Consider the following 21,195-nt stretch of genomic DNA (forward strand, 5'->3'; position numbering starts at 1 on the left):
GCTCAAAGTCATCTACTAGGGATGTGAGCTCCAAGAAGACTATCAACTATTGTACTTAGCTGATGGAGCATGTAAAGAAGATGGGAGATGATATGATAATTATATCAATTCCACCCCCAGTAGCACCCAAAGTCTAAGCCATCTTCCGGGGATGTGAGCTCAAAGTCATATACTGGGGATGTGAGCTCCAAGAAGACTATCAACTATTGTACTTAGTTGATGGAGCATGTAAAGAAGATGGGAGATGATATGATAATTATATCAATTCCCAAGGAAGTCTACGGGGATAATATTGATAAATACGTTGACATGAGTGAAGTTTGGGATGTATATAAACGTGATTGTATAGGTGCAAGTGTTGTATGTATATATATGAGGTAAAATATGTTTTCTTAACTTCTCATTTTTGCATGGCGGTGTGTTATAATTAACTAACATTTGTGTTATATATATTAGATGCTTGTATGAAAATTTTATTAAGGTAAATAAGAAAAAAGTGATCTTCATATCCCCACACCTTAACGTTTTGATGTCGCACGAAAAAATGAGATTGGAGAAAAAGTAGAACAAATTACAGATAATCTCATCCATCATAAAGAAGATGCAGATTTATTTCTTGCACCTTTTAATATTGATTGAGAATTTTGTAATTGTCTTTTATATTTCTTTCTTTAGTATGTTTGTTGTGCTTAACAATTCCTAACCATGTATATATGTTTTGTTAGGCAACATTGAGTTTTGGTTGCCATCAATCGGGTCAATGAAGAAATATACTACTTTGACTCATTGGCACGTGGTGATATGAACAACTACGCCACTATGAAAGAGATGTTTTATACTACTTTGACTCATTGGCACGTGGTGATATGAACAACTACGCCGCTGTGAAAGAGATGTTTTCTAAGTAAGTGAGCTACTCATTTAAACTTATAGTTACACTTTCATTTTCCTAGTTGTGTATTAATTAAATACATTTTCTATTGTTTAGTGTGGTGAAAGTTTATAAATTGAATAATCGTGGTAGAAACAAGTTACCAAATCACAACAAAATCAAGTGGACTCGCATACAAGTTTAGGCACAAATCATCTCAAACAATTATATGTGTAATGACCAACTAATGTTATACTTCTATGTTTACTTTATTTTAATTGTAGACCCATTGTCAAACAAACGAGGTAGATTACGGCTATTTCGTGCTGAAATTCATGAAGGAGATCATTCAGCAGTGACCAATGTTGCCCAATTGCGGCCATGGCAGATGGCGGTGGCATTTTTTGGGCTACCGCCATTAGCCATTTGGAAATTCCCGCCATATGGCCGTGTCCGCCTTTTGTTAAAAAAAGCTGCCATGGCGTTGTGGCAGAAATTTTCGTTTCTGGACAGTTTTTAAAAAAAAAGGGCTCAGATGTGTTTTTTGGACCCATTGCATGTTTTAAAAATTAAAACCCCAACTTTTCTACTTTTGCATCTTCTATCTATTACCTCCCTGTCTCAAAACTTCTTCTTCTACCTTCACTGCCGCTACCATCATTCATAGGTTTGTTAACTCATTTTCATTGCTTTTCTTTTTCCTTATTTTTATTTATCTTTTTTTCCTCTAGTTTTCTCATCTCTTCATCTATTTTTTAAATTTATTTTCTTTTATCTTTATAATATTTTTTTTTCTTTCTAATTTACATTTTTTTCAGATTACTTTTTTTTTATCCAAAGTAGTTTTTTTCCATATTTTTTTGTGCTGAAATTTTTTTCCTAGCTTATATTTTCTTAAGCTTTTTCTTTTTAATTTTGCTTTATCATATATTCATATTGCAATTATCATATTAGTTATCATGTTTTTTTTCCTAACAATATTACAATTCGTCACTTAAATATATTACTTGCACTTTTGTAGTATCTATTCACAATGTCCAACCAAGGTCAATCATCTTCAACTACTGGAAGGTTGAGAGATATTGGTTGGAAATATTACACACCACTAACAGAAAAAGACACAAACAATGTGATATGTAATTTTTGCTCTAATACCTATAGAGGATGAATTACTAGATTGAAGAATCATTTGATGGGAAGGTCGGGCAATGTTAAGACATGTACTGAGTGTCCCAAGGAAGTTCGAGAAGAGCTTTGGGAAATTTTCAATGAAAAACAACATAAGGATGCTGCAACATATCAAAGGGTTGTGCAAGATGCTAGAGATATATTGGGTGATAGTGATGAAGAGCGCGCACTCAATGAAGGCTTTGAAGAAACAATACAAACAACTAGCAGTGTTGTTGGGAGGAAGAAGAAAGGTCCTATAGATCTTTTTTTTATAGAAAGTCAAGGACTGCAAGTAAGAAGTTGCGCCAAACAAATATAAAAGAGGCTATAAACAAAAAATTTGTGCGACGAGTCCACCAATTCATAGCTCGATTTTGGTATCAAGCTGGTCTCCCTTTCCATTTGGTAAGGTTGGACAACTTCCGTGAAATGCTTGAAGCTATTGGAAAGTTTGGACCACATTTTCCACCTCCAACCTACTATGCTATGAGAGTCTCACTCCTACAAATGGAGGTAAATTACACATAAGACTTGATGAATGATCATAAAGTGTAGTGGGGAAGATTTGGATACTCCATCATGTCTAACGCTTGGACTGATAGGAAACAAAGATGTATTATTAATTTTCTAGTGAATTCGACTGCAGGGACAGTGTCCATCAAGTCTGTGGATGAGTCTGACTTTGTAAAAACCAGCGGTAAAATATTTGAGTTGCTTGATGTTGTTATGAAGGAGGTTGGAGAAGAAAATATTATGCAAGTTATAACAGACAATGAGAACAACTATGTTCTAGCTGGTAAGATGTTGGAAATGAAAAGACCAAAAATTTATTGGACCCCATGTGCAGCACATTGCATAGATTTGATGTTGGAAGATATCAAAAAGCTTCATAGGATCAAAATGACAATCAAAAGGGCTATCTCTATTGTTGGCTTCATTTACGTCCATTCAAGTACTTTGAGTTTGATGAGACACTTCACAAAGAAGAGGGAGTTGATGAAACATGCAGTGACCCGCTTTGCAACATCCTATCTATCTTTGGAAAGGCTTTATGAGGAGAAGGCAAATTTGAGAAAGATGTTTGTCTCAGATGAGTGGACAACAAACAAATTGTCCAAAGAAACCAAAGGAAAGGAAGTAACAAAACTTGTGCTCATGCCAAGCTTTTGGAAGAATGTAACATATATAATGAAGGTTATGGGACCTCTTGTGAAAGTGCTTCGGCTCGTGGATAGTGAGAAGAAGGCAGTCATGAGTTATATTTATGAAGCTATGGATAAGGCTAAGGAGGCCATTATAAATGCATTCAATGAGAATAAATACAAGGATGTCTTTAAGATCATTGATGAAAGATGAAATTGTCAACTTCATCATCCATTACATGCGGATGGTTATATGCTAAATCCGGAATATTATTATGTAAATCGCAGTATGGAATTTGACCCTGAAATTATAGGTGGGTTTCATGCTTGCCTTCATAAGTTTGCACTCAATACACAAACATAATTCATGATGTTGAAAGAGATGCAAACATATAAAGATGGTAGTGGAATGTTTGGATCATCCACAGTTATAGCCATGAGGACAGAAATGGTACCAGGTAAGAAATAAAATATTTTTGGCTTTACAAAATATGTTGTTATATTTAAGTCAAATGCTTAACAAATTAATTCACCTTTGTAGCTGTATGGTGGAGAATGTTTGGTACATCATCCCCAAATTTGCAACAATTAGGTATACGAATCTTGTCTTTGACTTGTAGTGCATCGGGATGTGAACGCAACTAGAGTGTTTTTGAACAAGTAATTATTTACTTACTTTCCTTTTGGGTTTACCTTGAAAAAATTATAAGTGTCTCATCTTAGTTATTTATTGGAATGTTGCAGATTCATACCAAGAAAAGGAATAAGCTTGATATTAAAAGAATGCATGACTTGGTCTATGTTAAATACAATCAAGCATTGAAGCGGAGATATAACATCAAGGATGAAGTTGACCCAATCTCCCTCAATGACATTGATGAATGTAATGAATGGCTTGTTGAGAAGATGGATAGTGATGATGATGATGAAGGTGGAAATGAGATGGTTTTTTAAGATGATGATGATATATAATGGGATGTTATTTATCGGGCTTCAGGGATTGGAGAGCCTAGAATGAGTACAAGGCGTCAAAAAATAAAGAACGCTATACTTATACATTCAAGAGAAAAAGCTAAGAAAACTAAGGGTGGTTCTTCATCATCTAAAAAAGGTAAAGAGAAAATACTTGAAGAAGTAGTTGAAGAAGTAGATGAAGAAGTAGATGAAAGAAATGGACATGGACAAAGTGAAGAAGAAACTGCAACTTTTGAATGTAATGACTCGGATGAAGAAGAAATTGAAGGATATGTTTCTGAGTTTGCAACTATGGAGGATGATGTTGGGGAGGAGGAGGATATTTAGAAAATTATATCTTTTGCACTTTATATTTGAGTTTTCCTTTGATTTTTAGTTGTGAATGTTGACAAGACTTATTAGTATTGTTTATGTTACTTTTTAGTGATCTTTACGAGACATTAATATTTAATTGTTTTTATTAAACTTTATGTTATTGTTTGATTTTTGTGTTATTGTTTTTATTATTTTATTTTTCCTATTATGTTATATTTTTTATTTATTTTTTCAACCGCCATGATGACGTCCGCCATTTGCCCGCAACGCCATCTGCAACGCCTTCATGGTTGAATTTTGGCAGCCGCCGTGGGTCGCCATCCGCCATGGGCAACACTGGCAGTGACCAACTAATGAAATCAAGTTTATTGGCAAATCACATACATATGACCAAGTCAATCAGATTAGAGAATAATGGTCAAAGTTTGTACTTAGTTTAGTTTACAAATGATAGGTATAATAGATTAGTTTTGCACAGATTTTAGCTTAGGGAATTCAATTAATGTTCAATGTAATGTATATGATTTGGTCTATGTAATATATGTTTATATAAACAGTGTAATTAATGTTCAATATATAAATTCAGTTGAAATTCAATTGTGTTCATATAGTTGTCATTTGGTGTTTCTGTATGCATCCATTTTGTTGTTATGTTTTGTTTCTGTATGCATCAGAATATTTTCTGTTATGTGCGTAATTTTGTAGAATTAGGAATAATGGTCTTCGACAACGCTTTTGTGTGATTATGTTGTTGTTATACCCATACAACAATGCTCTTTTAACAATGTGTTGTTGATTACGTTGAAGTCAATAACGCATTATCAAAAAAAGCGTTGTTGCTTTTGTTGAATTCAATAGTGCATAAACAAACAAACGTTGTTGAATACTTATCTCTCATTCATTCTCTTTTAGCTATACAACAGCGCATATGGTAAGAAGCATTGTCGATATGATCAAAACTATTTCCTCTCCACTTAACACAATGCTTAATCGAATAATTTTTTGAATGTTATTTATTGCTAGTATTAATTGTTCTATGTATTTAATTAATTGTCATTAATCGAATGTCATAATGTAATTACTAATTTGGATTTCATTAAAAATAAAGAATTAGTAAAAAAAATTATTATATCTTCCACAGCGTTTCCTTAAGATTGCGATGTGGAACACTTACCTTCATATTTGAATGAGGAGTTTTTTCATAGCATTTCCTTTAGGTTGCGTTGTTGATCATGTATCATTGACAGCGTCTTCTTCATTATGCGCTATTGAAGATTCTATCAGACCTTAAAAAAATAAAATGTTCCCGCATTCTCATATATTCATCAGCAATCCCAACACTCATTTACTCAGCAGCGAAAAACATTTACTCTCAAAATCGACCTCGAAAATCATTCAACCTCATCATCATTCACTCATTCAACACCAAAAATCATTCTCTCATTCCACACGAAAATCATTCAACACCGATTTTGAAAATCCTTTACTTGTTTAACCTCAAAATCTTCATTCACGCATTCAACACCGAATTGAAAGTGAATTCTTATTATAGTTATTTGTCTTTTTAATTACATTATATTTAACTTGTATTGAGTTATAAATATTTTCCTTATAATTTCACCATTTAGCTTGTATTGAGTTGGGGTTTCTGACTCATTTAGCTTACATTATGAGTTAGGGTTCCGATCATAATAATGCATTTGCTCTGCGTGGTGAGCTTAACTCCAAGCTTTAAGGATTTATGCTCATTATATATTTTTTGTTAATCGAAAATGGATGAGTGTCAATCGATTGGCGAATGAGTATGAAGAAGGAGTAAAATCATTTGTTAGGTTTGCAATTGAGAATGTTGAAAACCCTAATAGAATTGTATGTCCTTGCTTAAGATGTTGTCACTCAAACCAAATTACTCCAAATGAGTTAAAAGGTCATTTAGTGTATCATGATATTGATCAAAGTTACACATGTTGGACAAGACATGGTGAGACGAGAGACGTTATGGATTGTGATGATGAGATGCATATGAAAGATAACTACACAAATGCATATGAAGACGATCGTTTTGAGGAAATGGCAAACATTGTCGAAGAGGATCTTCAGGATTGTCATGAGATGTTTCAGTGGTTGATAAGTGATGCTGAGAAACCATTGTATGATGGTTGTACTAAACTCACAAGATTGGCAACGGTGTCAAGGTTGTATAAGTTGAAATCTGTTAATGGATGGACTGATAAGAATTTCATCGACTTACTTGCACTTCTGAAGGATATGTTGCCGGAAGATAATGTGCTCCCTTCTCGAACTTATGAAGCAAAACAAATGTTACGCCCTATTGGCATAGACTACACTAGGATACATGCTTGTGAAAATGATTGCATCTTATTTTTTAATGGGTATGCTTCATTAAAGTTTTGTCTTAAATGTAATGCATCACGATATAAGAAGTTAGACTCAATTCCCAAAAAGGTTGTATGGTATTTTCCCATCAAATCAAGATCCAAGCGTATGTTTAACAATGTCAAAGATGAAAAGAAGTTGACATGGCATGATGAAGAAAGGATTAAAGATGGCAAGCTTCGACATCCTACATATTCTCTTCAATGGAGAAAAATTGATCACGACTATCCTAGTTTTGGTCAATAATCAAGAAATCTATGCCTTGCATTGTCAACGGATGGAATTAACCCACATAGTGTTCAAAGTTGCTCCCAAAGTACATGGCGAGTGATGTTGGTGATATACAACCTACCTCATTCTCTATGCATAAAGCGCAAATATGTGATGTTATCTATGTTAATTTCTGGATCTAAACAACCAGGAAATGACATAGACATATATTTGGATTTATTAATTGAAGACTTAAAGCAAATGTGGGAGAAATTCGTAAATGTATATGATGCGTATAAAGGGAGAAAGCTTCAACTTGAGGGCTTTGTTGTTCGGCATGGGTAACGTGCACAAATATATATGATGCGTATAGGGAAGAAAGCTTCAACTTGAGGGCTTTGTTGTTGGCACAATCAATGATTTGGCGTTTTGCATGTCCTGTATGTGAAGACAATACTCATTCAATGAGGTTGGAACATTATAAGAAAAATGTCTTCCTTGGTCATCATAGATTTTTGCCTTCAGATCATCACTATCGACGATGGAGAAAAGCATTTGATGGAAACAATGAAGAAGGTCATGCTCCTTTGCAGGTGACCAATTATTTCAAAAGCTAAAGAGTTTGAATACTAACTTTGGTAAACCTTTTGCAAAAGAAATTGTTACAAGTGGTTGGAAGAAAAGGTCAATCTTCTTTGAATTGCCATATTGGAGTTCATTATATGTACGACATTTCCTCGATGTTATGCATATTGAAAAAATGTATTTGTAAGTCTCCTTGGTATCTTACTCAATATCCCTGGTATGACCAAAGATTGCTTGAATGCAAGGTTGGACTTGGTTAGTATGAGAATAAGAAAGGAATTAGGACCGATAATGAAGGGAAAACGTACATGTCTACCTCTAGTAGCTTATATTTTGACGATGAAGGAGAAAATGGAATTTTGTAAATTTATTCATAGTGTTAAAGTTCCAGAAGGGTACTCTTCCAACATTCAGAATCTCGTATCAATGAAAGACCTCAAGTTAAAAGGTCTTAAGTCTCATGATTGTCATGTACTTATGGAACATTTCTTGCCTATTGTAATATGATCAATTCTACCTAAAAAAGTTTGAGGAACCATAACTAGGTTATGCTTCTTCTTCAAGGCAATTTGTAGCAAAGTGATTGACCCTGAGAAATTACTTTATCCACTTTTGTATTAATAAACACAATTATATTGTAAAGATAAATTATTTTGACTTTGTGTGAGCTTGAAATGTATTTCCCACATTCTTTTTTTGACTTAATGGTTCATCTAAGCATTCATCTTGTTCGAAAGACACAACTATGTGACCCTTCCTATATGATATGGATGTACCCCTTTTAGCATTATATGAAGACATTAAAAGGGGTGAAGAATCGATCAAGACCAGAGGGTTGTATTGTCGAACGATATGTTGTTGAAGAAGCCCTTGATTTTTGTACCAGATACCTTACCGATGGTGATTTCATGGGCATTCCAAAGCCTCGATATGCAAAAAAAAACATTTGGTGAAGGTATTACTCGGAATGAAATATTGACTATAACAAGAATTGAATTGGAGCAAGCGCACTTATATGTTTTACATAATGCCGTCGAGGTTGAGCCATATGTTGAAACACACAAGGAGATGCTAAGGAAGTGTTACCTAAGTAAGAACGAAAATTGGATTTTCAAATAGCATAATCGGTGTTTCATAAAGTGGCTAAAAAATTACATTGATGAGGAGTTGAATATAAATGCACATTCAGTTTTCGAAAGATTGAAATGGTTAGCCAATGGTCCAAGCCTTCATGTCTTATCCTACACTGGTTACCTGATTAATGAGTTCACATTTTATACAAAAAAACAAGATGATCAAAGTAAAATGCAAAATAGTAGTGTGACTCTTGTTGCTCAAACTTTACACATGTCAAGTGCAAAAGATAGAAACCCAATATATGTGAGCATGTCATACTTTAGACTGATTGAACACATATGAGAATTGGATTACACAATATTTAGGATGTCGGTTTTTTATTGTATGTGGGTTGATAACAACAATGGTTTCCGAGTTGATGAGTTAGGGTTCATGCAAGTGGATCTTAATAAGCCAGGATATAAAGATGAGCCATTTATTCTAGCATCACAAGCTGAACAAGTATTATATGTTAGTGACTCAGCTGATATGAAATGGTCCATTGTTCTTTTAATTAACAAAATAATTGTCAATAATATTGATGACCAAGAATATGAAGATATTGATGAAGATGATCCTTTTGGGGACATATGAGTCATGTGAGAGCGGACCAACTATGGATGATGATTTATATACAAGAGATGATCACGATGAAAGGCTTTGGGTAAATCAATATGCTCCTCGAGATAAGGATGACCCTAGAAGACAAAAACAATAAAAAAAAGGATAAAATAGATGCAAGTAGTCTTTTTATAATTTTGATTGTTTGTAATTTGTATAATATTGTTTCTTTGTAATTTATGTCATTTTTTTATTTGTAATTATGTACTCTGTCAAAATATAATTGACATGATATTTATTGTTTGTATTTTGTATTGTACTGATGTTTAATAAAACAAACTTCACCTGTATTAATGTGTCTGTGTTGTTCAGAATGTATAAATATATGTTGTTGAGAATATCTGTTATGCTAATAAATGCATATGCATGTATTAATTTATACAAATCAACAACGAATTTTAGGAGAAGCCCTGACATGCGTTGTAGTTAAAGGATAACTACAACAACGCTTTTTATAGAAAGCGATGTGGTACATTAGTAATACAATAGCGCTATGCATGTGATGCGTTGTTGTATTAATGTGTTGGTTTGGAAAATTTATGAATAACACAACATCGCTTTTCTGTTATTGCGTTGTTAAATATATGAACTTGAACAGCGCAACAACAAGCGCTATTAATAAGACCTATAAAATGCGTTGTTTATATAAGACTATATGACAACACTTTATTAACGATGCGCTGTTGTATTGATCCACTATATGATAGCGCTTTGTGGACGATGCGTTGTTGTATTGATGCACTATATGACATCGCTTTTTATGTGTTATGCTGTGGTATATAAACAATACAACAACGTTTGTGAAAACGCTATTAATGATGACCATATACTACTACGGTCAAACAGAAAGCGCATGAAAATACTGTTATACATCTAAAATAAACGCGGTTGAACGACAACTCTAGTATAGTGATCATTTTTATTCTTACTTAGATCTTACAATTTATCTCACAGCCTACCACATAATGTCTTTCTTTTCCTTTTAACATTTGGGCCCACTTCTTTTAATAAGAATGAGAGAAGAAAATTCTTCTGCAATCTGTATTCTTACGAATTAAAAATCTCACAATAACAAAGGAGGGAAGAAGATTCTTATTTGAATAAGAATCATGGGATGTAGATGGTTTTATGGACTTTTGACTCTCTTAACTAACTCAAAAAAATTATAATACTAAGCTATGATTAAATAATAAAGAGTATAAATAAACAATATAAATAATTTCATTAAACAAATGGACTCTTATAATTCTACAATATGTTTTACATTTCACTTTATCAATTATGTGGGTTTTTAGATGTATTATCTTGCCTTTTAATTTGTATTTTTTCCAAAAATAATAATATTATACATGATATTTTCATAAATTAAAGTTATATAGAAAAAATTCAAAAAATTGAATTTTTTATTATCTATACTATTAATAAAGGGAATACACAAAATAACCGCCCATCATGGTGTAATTTGTGTTTTCCTATTTTGCCCTCAATATCTTTTTATTTCTACCAAAAAACCATATAATATTATTTTCTTATTTTATCCTTATTATCTTCTTATTTTAAAAGTGTATTTAAAAAATTGAATATTAGACTAATTGAATAAATTCAACCGTAAATTTAGCGCAAAAAATTATATTTGAATTTATAAAATACAAACTATACATTACAAACAATAGGAAAACGGGTTGACAAGCACGGTAGTGCATGTCAACACGCTAGTAGGTTATAATGATAAAATTGAATATTAGATAAATAGTAAGAGATAAGATAAAAAATATAGATATATATGTAGTAAATAAATATAGAGAATAAATTATCTTATGATATAAGGAGATAAATTATCTCATCTAGTCAATAAAATTATAATATATATCCTATTTAATTATTTTTACCAAAAATATTTTTAAAACTAAACAAATAGTACTAATGTCATACTTTTATAACCGCAAGAGTTATCTCCTAGTCTCTTTCATTTTTCTTGTTTAAAACATGCAACCCATCTGAGGATTCTTAAAAACCTGCCACGTCATTGATCCGCAAACAAAACTAGACACCCCGCATCATAATAGCAAACAACATCCACCGTTGATATAAAACAATCCACGGTTGATATCCTCCAACCAAACACGACGAGGATACCCATCTCCAACCATCCAAAACAAAACATCAACAGCCACAAATCACTTACCATAACACATCACTCATAACACGTTTCTCTCTATATAACCCAACTCCTCCAATCCAATCTCAAATCACAATCAAAATCGAATTCACAACACCAAATCTTTCAAAACTTATCAGTAACAATGTCTGGTCGTGGAAAAGGAGGCAAAGGTTTAGGAAAGGGAGGAGCAAAGAGACACAGGAAGGTTCTTCGTGACAACATTCAAGGAATCACAAAACCTGCGATTCGTCGTTTGGCTAGAAGAGGAGGTGTCAAGAGAATTAGTGGTCTCATTTATGAAGAAACTCGTGGTGTGTTGAAGATTTTTCTAGAGAATGTTATTCGTGATGCAGTGACTTACACAGAACATGCTAGGAGGAAGACGGTTACTGCTATGGATGTGGTTTATGCTCTTAAGAGACAGGGAAGGACCCTTTATGGTTTTGGTGGTTAAGTCTTGTGTTTTGTTTACGGTTGATGTTTTAGATCTGGGTTTTTATTGTTGTAAATGTTTGGTTTATTTCTAGTTTTTAATGGTTGAAGTGTAATGTTGGTTCTGGATTATATGAAATTGATTAGTGTTTTTTTTTGTTTTGTCCTTTAACTATTACCAAGAAGAGGATAATTAGATGTTAATATTTTTTCCATTCTGCGTAATTAGTAGATCAATATATGATTGAGTTCATTTTGTTACATGCTAGCAAGTGTAATTACAGAGAAACGGTAAATAAAATACAGCATTATATATTGTTATATTATGAGTTGAGTGTACACCTCTTCAGGTTTAATGATTGAGTATATAAGACATCGCCTATTTGTGTGTCGGTCTTGTTTTGTTTGAATAGTTTTAAGTTTGCTGACATGTCCAATGACTGCCATGCTACAAGATTGTGGTAATTCACGTGCGATCATAGAGTAACAAAAAAACACAGTGGTGCTGCAGTGGAAAACATTATTACACTTTTCACAAATCTTCAATGCACCCAAACAAACATAAAATAAAAATTAAAGAGAAGGAAAAAGTTGATTAATATTATCTTCGCTCTTGCATCTTTACCTTGGGAAGCGTTGAACAATGTTAATTGATTTGTTACTCCAAACTGCTATGGCTGCAAGCTTTCAACAACGGAGAAGTATGACACCTATTAGGGATTTAGGTTTACTTTTAGTTGCACAATTTGGCTGGGTCTTACAACGTGCAGCAATGACTTTAAGACTACACACACAATAATAACCCATGTATGTAATTATATACTTATAAATTTATATATAATTATTAATTATATGAAGTTGTTCGGTCCAATTAAACAATTTTATGGTTAAACTAATTAGATTCCATATGAGATTTCTTTTAGTTTGATCTCTGGATCACACTGTTGATTTAAATAAGTGAATTCACTCTCGTATGTCCTTATAATCTATCTAATTAAATACTATCAAATTGATATTAATCTTTTATTCAGTGACTACAAGATCAACAATTCCAAGGTCTTGGGCTTTTGTAATTTATATAAAGAATCCCTTATCAAGTCTTAGGATTAATGTTGTGTAACCTAAACCATATATAAAATTGGAAGATGTCTCATATTATGTTTAATCGGTTTAAACAGTAAAATTATCCGGTCAAACCAAGTGATTTTATATATAATTAATAATTATGTATAATTATATTGAAGTTACATTTCTCTATCTTTTTTGGATCAAAGTAAAATAAAATATTAGAATGATATTCCGTTTTTTAAATTATATAAACCGTTCGATTTACTTTTGAATTATTGTGGTTTAATATGGTCGGACCAAAAATTTTACGATTTAAAACGATCTAATCTCTCATTCAATTAAAATTACAAACCAAAACTATTTTCAAATCTGGTCAGTGGTCAAACTGATTGTACCACTCAATCCGATTCTCATAACATTTCTTCATATAAATAAAAGTTTATCCATTCTTCAGATAATTTCTCACCGTTATCATAGTAAAAGCATGTATAAGTGCATAAAATAGATTAGTTCCTTCATTGTATCCATTAGGGGTGAGCAGGACTCAATCATACTCGCTCACCCCATATGGTCCGATCATGATCAGACTAAAAATGGGTTGGGTCTGATCGAGTTTAAGATCAGGTTAAAAAATTAGATTCGGTTAATATTTAGAGCCGGGTATGGGCCAATGCTCACTCTCATCATGTTTGTATGTGTCTCTATTCAAATGTGTACATAGTAATGACAACCTTTTGGTTGAAAGTATAATAATTATCTAATTTTTTTATCATATATATATGATTGATAATATATATATACATATATAATTTTATATGTCAAATTACATATTCATAATAATAAATAATATTGAGAAAACTTTATCTAAAATGAGAATACATTATATTTAATCGGGTCTAAAGTCAGATTCAGATTTGAATATTGACCTAGTCGATATTTAGGGTCGGGTTAATTTTGGGTCTAAGATCGAGATCTGATTGAAAAAATGACCCAACCAATATTTAAAGTCGGGTAAAGGACAAACTTTAACTTATCTCATGTTCAACCCTAACATCCATCAACCATATTTAGCAATTAAACCACAAAATAACAAGATAAAGCAAGTATTCCAAAGAGACTTAAATTCCAAATTATGTTGATAATTCTTATTTATTATTAAATTTTAGTATCATTACCAAAAAATGTTATTTATCTCATTTATTATGTAATTGCTAGTTAAAAACAAACTAAAACCCCCTGCAGATCATGAAGTGTGTACAAACAAGGACCTAATTGTTTAACAACTGTACCAAATGCAGGAGAATATATCAACTTTCTTTTAGACAATAATCATCCATTTGTAATCATTATCATCCATGCTCTAGGAAACAAATATATTATCCGGAAAGCTGGTAGAGTAGAGTTAACGTATGGCTTCCTTTAACATTTCTTTTACTTATTAAATTAAAGCCAAAAGTATTTGTGTGCATCGTGGGCAGATATGATTTGGGTAACATTTGTCTCTTACTCAATCCTAAATGTAAATTGAGTTATTTTTTGAACTCAAACCCGACCAAAGACGTAAAGGCTAACCCGACCCAGTTGTCGACCTTGCCATCTTTTGAACCCAAACCCAACTCAATATAATGCATCCCTTTTAGATAAAATCTTCTTAATATTATTTATTATTATGAATATATAATTTAACAAATAATACCCATGTAAATATTTTGTTAAACATTTACATATATGTATATATGATAAAAAAAATTAGAGAATCAATGATACTTTAGGTCAAAGAGATATCATTGTTCTACACACAATTAAGTATATAAATTAACAAATGGGTAACTTGCAACCATGGGACAGGGCGGGACGAACCAGGTCATGTTAGTCCCTTACTCTATCTTAAATATTGATCAATCCTAATTTTAAACTCGAATTTAAAACCGATAAAACCTAACTATATTCAGGCCTAGTCATGATCAAGCCAACTGGGTAGGCGAGTGTGCAACCACTTTTCTATATTGGCACCCAGATTCCCAAGAGACTTCTCCACATATCTACCAACTACTTCAGAATAACATGGTTCCACCACCTGATACTAAACAATACTCTTTGTATATCTCAATTTCCCAATCGAAAAAAGCTAATCTAAAGTGAGATTTTCTCTAAATTAAGTGAGGGTGTATCATGATCATTCAGTAAACCCACAGACTTTTACTAACAAACTTGCTGAATGAATGCAAAATGTAAACAACATATGTTTAGAAATATGAAATTCATGCAGTGTCCACTGATAAAGGAAGCATCCCCTAGAGACTAGAGGGTATCTGGCAAAACAGTAGTTAAGCAAACTTATCTGAAGTCCCCTCCCCTCTGTTTTATAAGATCACTTGGAATCATTGTGATTGAGTCAAGTGTTATGCCATTCTTAATGGTATGAAGAGGGCACAAGATTGAAGCTAAATGCACAACACATAGGACATTGATGAGTTGTGGGAAAAAGACAAGGTAATAACCACACGTTCAACATGGAGGAAATAATAAAAGCAGTAAAATTAAGAGGATGCAAATTCAAAACAATTCTGAAGTTTTCATGTCAAATAACATTTCATCACACTGTCAGGCAATATTGCTCTTAAGAATTGAGAGTTGGGCAATTAGCCCTTTCTTTGGACACTTGTGTGCATGTAAAACTACTTTTACAACGGAAGTTCCCAAAAAATTACATAGGAAAAGAGTCACAAAGGGAAAGAGGGAATAGGGGAAAAGATAAAATATAGAGACTTGCTGAAAATAAACTAAACAAAACCATTCTTCCTGCACATCGTATCTGAGTTTCACAGAGATTAATACCGTTGTAAGTTATAGCTAACCGTCGGGTGAGACACATCATTTCTAGTGACACCACTGCTTAGCTTGCATGCCATCAATCTGAAAGCTACTGTATTTCTTGTCACTTATAGAACAAACACGAAACTGGTAATATAGATGGATCAAACCTGGTCCAAGAAGTAACAAGTGATAAATTATTTCAAAATATACTGGAAATCAGAGGAAGAACTAAACATACATAAACACCAAAATAAGAACACAATAAAACCACAAATAACGATCTCCAATCGCAAGATGGTAAGTCTTTTCATGCAGCCCATCCCCTTCCCTCTCCCCCTTCTTCCAGAAGATCACTACAACTCACACAAGCAAGTGCCATGCCGAAGTCCATCAAGTGTGGTCATGGAAGTTAAAAAGGGAAACAGTTGTTGCATAACCAAGTGAGAGAGTGCTTAGAATATGAGAGATTAAGAGAAAGCATAAGTAAGAGCAAATTGTTATTCAATGGCCCAAAGAAGAATGTGATGTATGTTAAGAATATGCTTGAGTGAATGATAGTAAGCCATTCATTCAAATAAAAGAATTATTCCCATTAGTTCCAGTTTTTTTTTCTCTCTCTCTTATTTCCAGGGAAAATAAAAATTTGAGTATCCAAAGAAGTATTGCATAATTTACAAACCTTAGTTAAAGCCACCCCCTGTCCAGGTGGAATCTGATTTTGCCTTATGACCAGCACCTTTCGTATTAGATGCACCTTCATGAAAATTATCAAACCCATCATCTTTGGCATCATCCCAGCCAGCCCAACCATCATTGTTATGGGGAGCCGACCCTTTAGCTGGTCCTTCCTTACTAGAATCTTTGCGGTCCCAATCATCCCAAGAGCTTGAGTTGTAAGAATGATTTGATCCCTTAGCTGGTTCTTCCTTCCTACTATCCTTGTTGCCCCAGTCGTCCCAAGAACTTGAGCTATGAGTTTTAAATTGCCCAGATGAAGATTGTTCTCTTCCCATTGAAGAGTTCCCACCTTTGTTCTCTTGATTGAAATCCTGATAGTAACCATTTCTACCATTCTCATTTCCCTGCCAGTTATCAGTCTTCGAATTTGGACCTTCTCCAGCCAACTCCTCAACCTTCTGTGAAGCCATAGCCAAGACCCCTTTCATTATACCCCATGTTTTTTGTCCAATCTCTGTTGTCTTCTGAGAGACAACAGTGACAGTTTCATTGACCTTCCCGTCATAACCACCTTCCTTGACCTGAAACAAAGAACAAATAATATTATTTTGGCAAAAAATAGAAATAACAAAATTTCCATGAAAAGTATGACAAGCAAGAAAAGTTTCGCCTTTCCCACATTTCTATAAAAGGAAAGAAAGTATAAAATGAGCTTCTACATATGGACAACCCTCAGCCTAAAAAGAAATGTTTTGCCCCAAAAAAGATAAGGGAATGCCAGTCTGAGATCCCTAAACGGTGAAGACTTCAGGAAGTTCCTTTACCATGATGCAAGCATTGAATCACTCAACCTCGTCTTGCATAGTTTTTATAAAAAAAATTATTTGTGAACTTAAACTCACATACTTAAAGAGCCATAACTGATCCAACTATTAAATAACTTGAGTGCATGACCACTTGTCACACAACTAAAAATCAAAATTTAAGGACAGATGTTAAAAATAAAAGATCTAATCCTTCAGATATCATCCTACACCCAAGCATCCTCCTCCTAAACTAAATGAACGAACCAGTTGCTGCAGTGAATGAAGCATCTGCTTAGTTGCTGAAGATGAGGACGAAGCAACCGAAGGCAGACGAAGACGAAGCAACCAAAGGGAGACGAAGACGAACCAACCAAAGGCAGATGAAGACAATCCAACCAAAGGCAGCCGAAGACAAAGCAGAGACCTTGAGAGACGAAGACGAAGCAGACTGAGAGACAAATATGAGGTTCAAAAGAAGCCACCAGTTTCGAATGAAGCAGACGAGAGAGAGGGTTCGAATGAAGCAAACGGGTTTGAGTTTAGGTCTCAAAATTTTGGGCTAAAAAACTGATCCGAAATGAAACCCAACCCCTTAGAAAGCTCATAAAAAACATCATGACAACTTTTTCTTCCATCAGCCACCACCGCCACAGTGACCCTAAAGCAGCAAATGACAGACATCATCATTTGAGGGTTTTTCCATATAGTGAATAGCGGTTGGCCAAAAACTGCCAACGCTTTCCGCTATGACGCTGCCATTGCTGCAATTCGATAACACTGTTTGCTGCTATGTTTGTGAGTCACTTTTGATTTTTGTTTCAATCATGTTGTACTACTTCAGATTTTCCAACACAAGCCAAAGCAATAAAAAACATAAGCTATGATGGGAAGAATTTATAAAGATCCTATTAATGTATGGACATGCGGAGATAATAATTATTGCTTGTTTATATGAGTTAATAAATTAATTACAAGGTAGAAAAACACTACATTTGATATTAGAGCAACTAATGAGGGAGAAGGAAGGTGTACTGTCAAGCATCAGCATAACATAACTGATAATTATGCATATGTAACATAAATCATCATGTATGTAAGCATTCTTTCCAGATACAAGAAACATATAGGCAGAAACGAAAAAAATGCTAGACAGAGGTAATATGCTGCTCTGATACCAAATGTAAGGTTTTTCTATTTCTGAGTTCAATTTTATTAATACATATAAAAAAGGGAAGCTGGGTGCACGAGGCTCCACTAAGTGGGGTCTAAGGAGGTCGATGTATGCAGCCTTACCCCCGCAATCGGAGAAGTAATTTTCAAGATTTGAACCCGTCACCTCTTAGTTACTAAGCAACAACCTTACCGTTGTGCTGAGACTTATCCTCTTTTATTAATTCATATAAAAAGGATCAAATTATCATAGCTTGCTCATATATAATTTCAAAATCTTTGTAAATGCCTCTCGCCATAATTAATGTTATTGATTGCCTTGCTTATGTCTGAAAATCTGAACTAGTAAACAACACAGCTAACAAACAAAAAACAACAGTGCTTCACGAACACATCAGTAGCACTGGTCACAAACACAGGTATCATAATATCTGGTTCTGCTGGCACAAGCACTAGTATGCAAAAATTAAATACCAAAATGAAGACAGTGGTTCTAGTCAGGGACGGACCCAATACAGCCTAGTGTAGGCAAGTGTCCCCACTAGGTTGAGAAAATTTCTTTAATGAATGATAGTGTTTTGTCATTTTCACTCATGTATTTGTATTTGTGTTATCTTTGCCCCTGCTACTTAAATATTTGTACAAACCTGAGCATACACAAGCCTTGCAACAGCAGAAGCATATGGATATTTTTCATTTGTTACCTTTCAAGCTCATTATTTGGTTCATGGTTCAAATTGAACCTATCACCCTTCAGAAAGGGAGCTAAACTTGGTGAGAAATTCTTCATCCGAAATCTCTCAAATCTTGTCAACATAGAGCTTATGTGACAGACTTAGAAACTGTTTCACCTCATGCAACAACCCCAGTCATTGGTTGCAAGAAGGATATCATCCACATATAAGACCAGAATAACTCATACACCAAATATATAATTGGTTGAAAAACATTCATTGCTGACTCGTTAATTCCTTCATTAATTTAATTTTAATTGTAAACTAGACAACATCATCTTACTTTTAAAGAACACACGAAATAAGCTCTATGAGTCCAAGAGTGTCTTATTTCAAAAAACACAATAAACTCTAGATGAGTCAACACAATCAAATGTTGCATGGCAGGAATATCCAACATGCATTTTATGAAAAACAAAAAGGAGCTAACCAAAACACTCTGATTGATACACACAAAATATACATTTTTTTGTTATAGAAAACAATTATAAATCTGCCTTTCAATCAAAAGATAGAGTATAAGTAAATACCTTAGAAGTAATCTCTTGAGCCGCAGAGGCAGCAACCAGCGATAATTTACCAATCCCCTGATCACAAAACAAAACAAACACACCACACAGAAACACTTTCATTACACCAAACAAATCAAATCAAATCAATTCAACCAATTCATATCAAAATAAGAACTTCAAACATTCAGAATCACCTGAGAAACAACAGAAAAATAATCACTTTGTGGATTACTCCTCTGTGCAGAAGGCACAGGACTCGATCCAAACCCAACATACTTTCCACCCTTAGATGGAGGAAGACCCTCAGGCCTTGATTCATTCTCAGCCATCTTCCTCGCGAAAAAAGTCTCCTTGTTCGCAGCCGAAGCCTCCAATTCCGATCGCGCAAAGCCGGTGGTAGACCTCGACCTCACAGGCGCCCCACCACCACCACCACCGCTCCTGAAATCCCCGGTCGAATGATTCCGCCTAATTTCACCAGAATTCCCAAAACCATCATCATTACCCCAATCATCATCCCACCCTCCATTACTCCTACCACTTCCTCCACCACCGCCACCACCACCACTCTGCTTTCCCTTGAGATTCTCCTTAACAACAGGTGGATCGCGCCACGCGCGGCCTTCAGCAATGGCTTGAATCCGATCCCTATAAACAGAAGCAGCGTTAGTATTATACTTGGTAACAATATCAGTTTCCTTAGGGATTTCATAACGAGAGAGGAACGAGTTGAGTTTGTCGTTGCCACCAGCTTCCATTTTCTTGATCTGGATTTCGGACCAAGAGTCCATAGTGACGGATCGGACGAAGGAGATGTGGACGCCGAGGCCGCGGTGCTTGCCGGAGCACTCGAGACACATGAAAACGCCGTAGGAGACGGAGGCCCATTGGGGATTCTTTTGGGAACAGTCGACGCAGATCTTGTTGCCGGAGTGGGATTGCAGGTCACGGAGACGCCGTGCCGCTGCCATGAATGGATGGATCTGAAGAATGAGTAGAAGAGGATTTGTGGAAAAAGGGAATGAATGAAATGAATCAAGCTACAATGACACACGCGCTCTATTAGTTAGTATTATTTATTTATTTGCAAGTGCAAAATTTTGTACACAATTCATCAAATTACACTTTTCTTAAGAGTCAATAATTAATAAAAATAAATAATATATCAAAACTTTTACGGATTAATATATATATATATATATATATATTTCAGTATTTGGAGCACACGATAGAATATTAGAACCCTTGGGATACTTGTTAAGAATTAAGATTTTAATATATATTTTTCCATGCAAATGTTTTTCTTCTAAAAATATCAAATTAAATAAAGATACTGGTGTTAATTGGATTCTTTGGTATCATTGGGTAATGTTCAAATCCCAAGAATAATCATGTTGAGATATTCAATCAATGAT

At 34.1% G+C, this 21,195-nt stretch overlaps 3 protein-coding genes across 3 annotated transcripts; 2 read left to right on the forward strand and 1 right to left on the reverse strand.

The window, feature by feature from the left end:
* LOC109335489 lies at window positions 2,064-3,495 on the forward strand. The gene is made up of 2 exons (XM_019571622.1): window positions 2,064-2,292; window positions 2,688-3,495. The coding sequence occupies exons 1-2, from the start codon at window positions 2,064-2,066 to the stop codon at window positions 3,395-3,397; spliced, it is 939 nt and encodes a 312-aa protein (XP_019427167.1). The 3' UTR covers window positions 3,398-3,495.
* On the forward strand, window positions 11,640-12,153 carry LOC109335025 (histone H4). The gene has a single exon (XM_019571062.1). It carries the CDS (start codon window positions 11,706-11,708, stop codon window positions 12,015-12,017), a length of 312 nt encoding a protein of 103 aa, XP_019426607.1. The 5' UTR covers window positions 11,640-11,705; the 3' UTR covers window positions 12,018-12,153.
* LOC109336322 (ADP-ribosylation factor GTPase-activating protein AGD7-like) lies at window positions 15,617-20,858 on the reverse strand. The gene is made up of 4 exons (XM_019572849.1): window positions 19,975-20,858; window positions 19,799-19,855; window positions 16,560-17,139; window positions 15,617-16,047 (listed from the first exon to the last, which is right to left on the reverse strand). The coding sequence occupies exons 1-3, from the start codon at window positions 20,749-20,751 to the stop codon at window positions 16,561-16,563; spliced, it is 1,413 nt and encodes a 470-aa protein (XP_019428394.1). The 5' UTR covers window positions 20,752-20,858; the 3' UTR covers window positions 15,617-16,047; window position 16,560.

The sequence above is a fragment of the Lupinus angustifolius genome, chromosome LG20 (genome assembly GCF_001865875.1).
Source record: "Lupinus angustifolius cultivar Tanjil chromosome LG20, LupAngTanjil_v1.0, whole genome shotgun sequence".
Taxonomy (NCBI): domain Eukaryota; kingdom Viridiplantae; phylum Streptophyta; class Magnoliopsida; order Fabales; family Fabaceae; genus Lupinus; species Lupinus angustifolius.